The sequence below is a fragment of the Eschscholzia californica genome, unplaced genomic scaffold, assembly GCF_041429995.1.
Source record: "Eschscholzia californica isolate CP2 unplaced genomic scaffold, dmEscCali1.0.p SCAF_2, whole genome shotgun sequence".
Taxonomy (NCBI): Eukaryota; Viridiplantae; Streptophyta; class Magnoliopsida; order Ranunculales; family Papaveraceae; genus Eschscholzia; species Eschscholzia californica.
In genome coordinates this window covers 4672770-4681045 of record NW_028238309.1, presented here as the reverse complement: position 1 = coordinate 4681045, position 8276 = coordinate 4672770, and the positions used below count along the sequence as shown (strand labels likewise).

The 8276-nt window shown below is 35.9% G+C and overlaps 1 protein-coding gene across 2 annotated transcripts; it reads left to right on the top strand.

The window, feature by feature from the left end:
* The first annotated feature begins 4558 nt into the window (after positions 1–4558).
* Positions 4559–7837, top strand: LOC147555469 (protein PHR1-LIKE 2-like). 2 transcript variants are annotated; one of them, XM_086663073.1, is made up of 7 exons: positions 4559–4760; positions 4900–5100; positions 5985–6061; positions 6272–6326; positions 6828–6897; positions 7001–7070; positions 7246–7837. In XM_086663073.1, exons 2-7 carry the CDS (start codon positions 4905–4907, stop codon positions 7627–7629), a joined length of 852 nt encoding a protein of 283 aa, XP_086519199.1. In that variant the 5' UTR covers positions 4559–4760; positions 4900–4904; the 3' UTR covers positions 7630–7837. The 2 variants fall into 2 exon arrangements, with proteins under 2 accessions (XP_086519199.1, XP_086519200.1); XM_086663074.1 differs by lacking the exon at positions 4559–4760 and having other exon boundaries at positions 4763–5100.
* Positions 7838–8276: the final 439 nt, after the last annotated feature.

Below are 8276 nucleotides of genomic sequence, written 5' to 3'. Positions count from 1 at the left end.
TATCTCTCTTTTTCTTTTTTCTTTTTTCTTTTTTCTTTTTTCTTGTTGGATAATTTGACACAGACCCGGGAATATTTGGTGTTCGCCCACATTTTCAAAATATGGTTGTTTTAGAACCCCAATTGTATTTCCATTAAACTCCTGTTAAGTTGCGTATGTGCCAATGGCACGTGTCATACTTGAGAAATGATCCTTCATCGACCGCCGCTATCTCGATCTTCATCACCATCACGCCCTCTTCGTCTAAGTAGGTGGCGATGGTAGTGGTGGTGAAGGAGAAGGTCAAGATGGTGAGTGGTGGTCGGCCAAGGGAAAGATGAAGTTGAAGAAGGTAAAAATGGTGGGTGGTGGTGGGCAGAGGAAAAGATATAGTAGTGGTCGATGGTGAAGAAGAAATTAAATTTGAGTTAGAATTGTTGGTATAAAGAGGGATAAAGTTAAGATTGGCGCTCACACTACCTCCTAAGTGAGATTTAACGGAGTTCAACAAAAAAAAAAGTGAGATTTAACGAAAAAAATATAGGTAGTGGTCTAAACCAGTCATATTTTGGAAATATGGGCGATTGCTAAACATTACTAATAGTTGGTTTCTGTGGCATATAAACGGTTTTTTATCAAAAAACCATGAGCTAACGTAGAAGTCGGTAAATAAAGTATGTGCTTACAATACCGCAAAATTTTGGAATTCGGGTTAATTTTAACATTGATTACCACAAATTTACACGTATGACGTAAAATTCATAAGCTCCCACTAATTTCCAGAGGTCGTCTATATAAAGAACTCAAGCCTAACAAATTTAGGCATCTACTATTAACCAATATCAACAAAAAAAAAAAAAATCTAATGAAATCTATTTGAATCAAGAAACCTAATTATTTAGGATATTAACCCTCTCTGGTCTATTCTCCTATGATAATGAAGGTCTTTATTCTAAACACCAAGAAGAAAACTCATATACAATTGTAGGTCAGGATGTGCACCCCATCTACCAAATACAAGCTTTTTTTTATGTGTAAATAAACAAGGAGTGGCCTTCATATAATTGCCCTACTATATTTTTAAATGATATAAGGTACAGAATTGACCTCCAAATTAATCATTAACACTAAATAAAATCTAGATTTGGTTTGAAGCACATGGGAATCGGGCAACTCTGATATCTAGAACCCGATTAACGTGGTGGACCTAATCTATATGGACTTTACAATAGTAGGTGATTGTGTACTTGTTGTTGGAGCGTAGAAATTAGATATGACTATAGTTCGTTTTTAAAGAGATTGTCGCTTCTAGCTAGTTCAGTAGATAAGATGATTGAGCTCCAACTCACTCAAGAGACCCTATCTAGTGATGGTTGTCCCCAACATGGGTTTATATATGTCGGTATGCAACACGACTCTGTCGTATGTTACACCACCCATTTATGTGTTAGTTATTATTTTTCGAAATCCTTGAATTCTAAGAGAGGTACCAAAATGAGACCACTAATTAAAGACTCTTTAAAGACTTCATTAAGTTGCTTTAGACACTTTGATATCAAGTACTGAAGTAGTTACAAAAAGAAGGATTGATAGCAAATATTAGCACCCAAAAGTCTTGGGTCTCACCAAATAAGCTCAAGTCTTTAGCAAGTTCTTTACTTTTATAGCAACTTGACACCAAAAGGCTTATTTGTCTACCCAAAATTGGTCCCTTGTCACTTTTTAATGTATAGTGACGACTTCTTTAAAGAAATATTCTATCCTAGAATAAGAATTGCATATTTTGTTGATTTATGGTTACACTTCAAGGTTTATATAGTAGGTTTAGGATAAAAATGATACATCAAATTATTTAAATTTGTTAGTATAGTTCTCTCTCAATTCTACGGTTAATGGGTTATCTTGTTAGCATCTTGGTAGTCTCACTGCCCGCAAAATTGTAGTTTCTCTCACTTTTGTGTTGATTATATTTACGAGAACATCGTTATCTCTAAATGTCTTCTCGACTTAATAGCATAGTTGCCAATGTGTTTGTAACTCAAAGTGACATTTTTAAGAAAAAATCAAATTTATGAAAAATGAAAAGAAGATGCAAAAAGAATAAGAAAAAAGCAGACAACAACAGAAGGACCAATAGGCCCAACCAGGGAAGATCATTTGTCATAAATTTATTTGTCATCTTATTGTTGGTTCTTTTATTCTTGGCCATTTTCCTCCCAAAGTTAATATACTAGTAAAAGAATTTCAATAGTTCAACAAAACAAAAAAATAGTAAAAGAATTTCAATTTAATGAGTCCAATGATTAGTTGTGGAATTTTCACTCAAAAAGTCTTTTTCTTTTGTTGAACATCAAGAAGTCTATATGTACAACCAAATTATATATGAACAACCAAATTATATTCACTACATGGTTATTTAGATATTGACCCCCTGTTATTAGCGATACTAGGATTATACTTCCAAAACGAAAATAAGATGTATGATGTTGGCTTTCGTTTTCGATTTTTTCATTAATTATTAGTAAAATGATTCACGTGTTAACCACCTGCGTAATTTATGACAAACATACCTTTCATAAAATATTAGGTTATTTAGACTTAGAGTACTCAAATCCAATCCATGTATCAACCTCTCTGAACGGCTTAGTAGTACATGTAGTTCTGTGATAACCCAAGTCTCTACCGTTACTAATATTATTTATAGTTTTGCTATCCAAGTCGAAGCTCAATTCTTTTAACAAAAGAAAAAAATTCGAAGATCAATTGGTACAAAGTTATGTTCTGAACAAATGTTCCGCATCGCCAAAAAAAACCTTCATACTGACTAAACTAGAGATTACACTTATAAAGCAGGCTCCAAACACTCCTAGGCGATGTAGAACCATCACATTCTTTGATTCTCTCACCTTTGGTGATGAATCTTCATCGGCTTTGACACCATTTCCAGTGACTCACCCAATAGCTTCTAATATTGTTTATAATTTTCTCTCTTTTGTTCAAGTCTAAAGGGTATAACCAAATAACCCTTGAGAGTTTAGAACAAATACCTCATGACTTATTAAACTTGAACTAATCTATTGCCCAAGATTTGGATGGCAAGTAAGACAAGCACATCTGATAGATAGGTTTGAGATTGCTTTAAGAGAGCTGACTTAAAAACTTCAAAAGACTTACTTTATGATAAGAAATAATGAACCCCACAGAACCGCCCTTATTTTGGAGGCCTCTCAAAGTCTTATCCTCTCTTTGGGTGACTACAATTGTCATTTTTCTATTGGGTTCACATTCAACTTTACAACCAAACACAAAAAAGAAAAAAGAAAAAGTAAAATCCTTGAGACGTTTGGGAAAAGATAGAGATCATATAGAAAACATGATTAAACTCTTCAATTGTGTCCTACGTATTTGAAGCTCTATAGAGATTATTTTCTAATGGGTCATCACTTCTCTCTCCTCCATCTCATCACCTCTCTCTGTCACTTCATCTTCTCCCCCACCTCATCTTCTCCCCCGCCTCATCGTCTTCACCGGCAAAGGTCGCCGGCCGACTAATTTTTCGGCTGGCGACCTTCAATCATTAATTTTTTTTTCCCTCTCTCTTTTCTCTCTCTCTAAAAAAAATCTCTCATTTCTTTCTCTCTCTCTTGATCTGGTCTTTTCGAACCAGATCTAGAAGAGAGAATTTTTTTTTTTCTTAGAGAGGGAGAAAGGAAAAAACATTTAATGTTTAAAGGACGTCGGCCGGAAAATTAGCCGGTCGGTAACCTTCTCCTGAGGTGGCGAGAAGATGAGGTGGCAGAGAGAAGTGATGAGATGGAGGAGAGAGAAGTGATGACTAGTTAACGGAGTTATAGCGGTAACTGAAAAAAATGGACATCTGGATATATTTAATAAAGTAGGGGGCTAGGCAGGAAACTGATCATAAAATTAGGGGCTATTTGGGAAATAACCCTTTCCTAATTGATCCAAACTAGTAGAGTCGTATAGAAATTGTTCTTTTACCTGCAAATGTATTCCAAAGAGGTTGGATCAACACTTATCATTGTTCGTCTATGTCAAAAATATGTTTTTGACCAACTCAATTTTTGCGAGAGCTTGGACATAATATTTGTATAAAGTTCGTGTAAACTTGTCGTACATACGAAAATATGTATAAATTTGTGCAAGGCCGTATTTTTGCAAACCCTTGTAAACCTATCCTTAGATATACAAAATATATCTGAACTTGTATATGTCCTTAATCGTGAAGATCTGTACAAACCTTACAAAGAGAACTGAAGCTTAAAAAATTAGTAGAGAGCTCAAAAAATTACTAGTTACCCCATTGGCCTATCTTGAAGTACAAGAGTTAGAGTCTCTGTTACCAGTATCTCAGCTGCATCATCACTAGAGTACGTGGTCGGACAAAATTTAGAGAGAGAACAACGCCTTCTCTCTAAATTCTATCCGACCACATCCTGATATTCTTGATCGGCCCGCATAGTCGCGTTTCCCTCTAAGCAGGGAGTTATGATTAATTTTGTACAAAAAGTAGGGCCACGGCCAACTCTTCAAATACTAGAAAAGTGCAAGGAGAAGAGTTGAAAAAACATAATATCATCTCTCTTGTTTAGTCACTTTCTCTCCTCCACCTCAGTAAACTGAAAAACACCAAAAACATACATATTGTTTTTCTCTTTCTTCCCCACTTTTGGTTTTACAGAGTATTGGCATTCTGTGGATCTGATTCTTTCTTTTGAGTCTTGAAGATTTTTGGGGCAAACTGCCCCCAAAAACAAAAGGTGGGTTCTTTCTTTTCCCCCCTCCTCTTTTCATTTGGGTTGATGGTTCTCTGTTCTTTCATTCATTATTCAGTGTAGTTTGTCTTTGAATATCTGATTGAAAAATGAGATTTTGAAATCCGGGTTGTTGTTATTTCAGGGAAAATGTATTCTGGGATTCATCCTTTTGAGGGTAGTGTGGGATTACATGAAGATTTACATGGATCTTATGAAGGAAATAGTATTCTAGCTGGTGACCCTTGTTTAGTTCTTACAACTGATCCTAAACCTAGACTTAGATGGACAACTGAACTTCATGAAAGATTTGTTGATGCTATTACCCAGCTTGGTGGTCCTGATAGTAAGTAATTTTCTCATCAATCTTCTTCTTTGTTTGTTCATGTTTTGTTTATATTAGTAAATGTATTTTGTTTTGATACTTCTATTTGTTGGTAGAGAGTTTAATTTTCTAACCCTTAATTTGCTTTTTATGGGTACTCTGTTGAACTTTTAGGGTTTTGTGATTGTGTCCATTACTTCATGATATTATGATATGATATTTGAAGTTTTCTTAGGATTGTCATGCCTTCATCAATTTGTTGTTTGGGTTGTTTGTTTTCATGGGGAATGAAGTCTTGGAGCTTAAAATATAAACAATAGTGACTTGTCATGTTCAAACCTCTTATTCAACTCCTTTTTTATTCTATTTGTAATTGAAGAACTTATGTATTGTGTATTCCTTGTTTGATTATAGGATGCGGTTAGCTTAGGTTAGTGACATATCGTGTACGATATTGTATCCTTCATAGAAGATTGGTAGAACCTAACTCGAAGAACAAGTTTTCGGATGATTTTTAGTTTGCCCCATTTACGCCGATGTAAATCGACCTAAGCTAAAAGGTTGACTGGGATTGTCCCATTCATGTATCGTAAATGAGTCGGAGGCTATTTTTGATGTCTTAGGCCTCTTGCTGCTCTTTTCGGTATCTTGACGCGAGCTTCAATCGCGTTTTTGGTTGAGAAAGCATATGGTTCGTCAATTAGAGATCCATTAGATCATCTACGTCTCTATCGTCTCTTAGTCAAATAAATTATAGCTTTATTGAAATCTCCGTTAGTAATTGCTTACCACGGTACCGATGCTTAGATGTAGAAGAAGAACCTTACAAAATGTTTCTCGATAGTTTCTAATGAAAATTAAGTGAAACTGTTTTCTTACAAATTCTTTTTGTAACTTCCTTGCAGAAGCAACACCAAAGACCATCATGAGAACAATGGGTGTCAAGGGCTTGACTCTTTATCATTTGAAGTCTCATCTTCAGGTCTGTTCTCATATTGCATTTTATGTTGAATTACTATTTTTGAAAGTGATATTTTGGTCGGTCTCTCACTCTGATTAGCACGAAGTTGAGAAACCATGAGTCCGTGACTAGTGTTCTCGCATCCTTTCTTTTCCTCCTCTAAATTTGACTTCATCTTTTACGTGTAAGCGATATCTCCATTGAACCATTAGTAAGAGAATATTTTTACAGAAATATAGGTTGGGAAAGCAAGCAGGCAAGGAGTTCAGTGACAACTCGAAATCTGGTATGCATCTCAATTACTTGTTATAGAATAATAGAAAGAATCTAGGTAATATAATATACTTTTGACCCGATCTATCTAGAGGTATAAATTTGATATATTGCCGGCTTGCTCTGTTCTTGAATCACATTGGTCCCAGCTCATCATCAGTAAGCCCAAGTCCACAAAGCCAACAGCTAATTCACACTTTGTAGTAATATACTCATCGAAGTCATTGCATAAAGTCTGTTTTGGCTTACGATTGGCAAAAGAAGTCCCGCTTGTATCATTTTTAGTCCGATTCTAGGCTGTTATTTGAGTTTGCAGGGTCAAGTATCAGAAGCTCTAATTGTAATGAGATTTTTGAAAGTTCTATATAACAAACTCTACAGAGAGGCCTAACAACTAACAAGAAAATCGGACATACCCACAAAAAGTTGCCCTCAGTATTCAACCGTTTGGTCGGTCAACCCCATATTGAGCCTATCGGTTTTCATTTGTTCATGTGAATTATTGGTATTGCAGCTTCATGTGGTCTGGATCAGGACACAGAATCTACACAATCTACAAGAATAAAAGGGCAAGACTTGAACGAGTATGTATTAGTAAAGAATCTCATTCACTACACTAGTCTTACTCGTTTCAGCTCCTATCCTCCTTCCCTTTAAACTTTAGTTAATATATAATATGTGGAACAGAGGTAACCAGGTCACAGAGGCATTGCGGCTCAATATGGAAGTTCAGAGAAGATTGCATGATCAGCTTGAGGTCAGTTTCTCCATCTTTAGTTAAAAACTCCTAACTCATATGATATCATTTTGATCGAATGATATGGTTTGTCGAGTTCAATCCTAGATTTTCCTATCGAGACATTTCAGAAAATAACAATGTCACAATTCGAAAACTTTGGAGGTCATGAGAAGCATATATTTTGGTAATGCAGGTGCAGCGTCATCTCCATCTTCGAGCTGAGGCCCAAAGCAAGTACTTTCAGTCCATACTTGAAAAAGCTTGCAAAGCTCTGAATGACTCATTGGGTCTTGAAGCTGCTAATCATGAACTCTCAGAACTGGCAATCAAGGTCATCTCCGGTGAAACTCACACGATTCCTTCTGCCTCCCCAATTGCACCAGAAGAAAAGTCTGGATCTAGTGGGCCTGGTCGGGTTGGAGACTGCTCCGTCGAGAGCTGCCTAACATCGACGGAGAGTCCAATATCCCCAATGACAACTAAGAAACGATCGAGACCCATATTTGCAACAGGGGAATTACCAAGTTGGGAGAATGATTTGCGGCAAGATGTCGGGTGGACGATGACAACAATCTGATGAGAATCGCATATTAAAAACCAGTTGAAGTTGTTGTCTGACGACTGATCTGATTAGTAGTTGGGTCTGTGAATCCCGTACCAGTTGTTGAAATCAGTGGTATGTAAATTCTTCTCATAGTTAGGGAAATTGTACTTGGAAGTTGAAACTTCATTCTGCAAATTCTTGCAACTTAAACAGTTATACTATATATTTACCAGTTCGACAAGATTCTGATTGTCATGGTTGGTTGCATATGAGGATTAAGTTAGGTCTAATTCTAATCTACATGAAATCTAAACTCAGCTGGATTCCAGCAGAAGAGGTACTTGAAGATGAAGCTTGTAATGAGAATATTGCATCTTTCATAGGAACCATTAGTCATATAAAGAAGTAGATTTATTGGCAATGAAAGTGGAACTTGGAAAACAGAAAAATGTCTAAATTTAATCAAGATTTTTGTAGATGGACCCGATATAAATATCACAATCACAGAATACAGATAGCCATCAAATCATCAAACTAATTAAGAAAAAGTCAATGGAATCGAGACATTAAAAAAAATAACAGCATTCTTGTTGGAATAATGATTATTTTGAGAGAAAATTCGCCGATTTCGGAATTGCAAACATTTAGACATTTCATGTACAATGACTTTTCGATCAAAG

Coding starts and splice junctions, on each gene's coding strand:
- LOC147555469 (XM_086663073.1), top strand. CDS start 4,905: ATGTATTCTGGGATTCATCCTTTTGAGGGTAGTGTGGGATTACATGAA. Junction 5,101..5,984: donor CCAGCTTGGTGGTCCTGATA/GTAAGTAATTTT, acceptor ACTTCCTTGCAG/AAGCAACACCAAAGACCATC. Junction 6,898..7,000: donor AAAGGGCAAGACTTGAACGA/GTATGTATTAGT, acceptor TATGTGGAACAG/AGGTAACCAGGTCACAGAGG.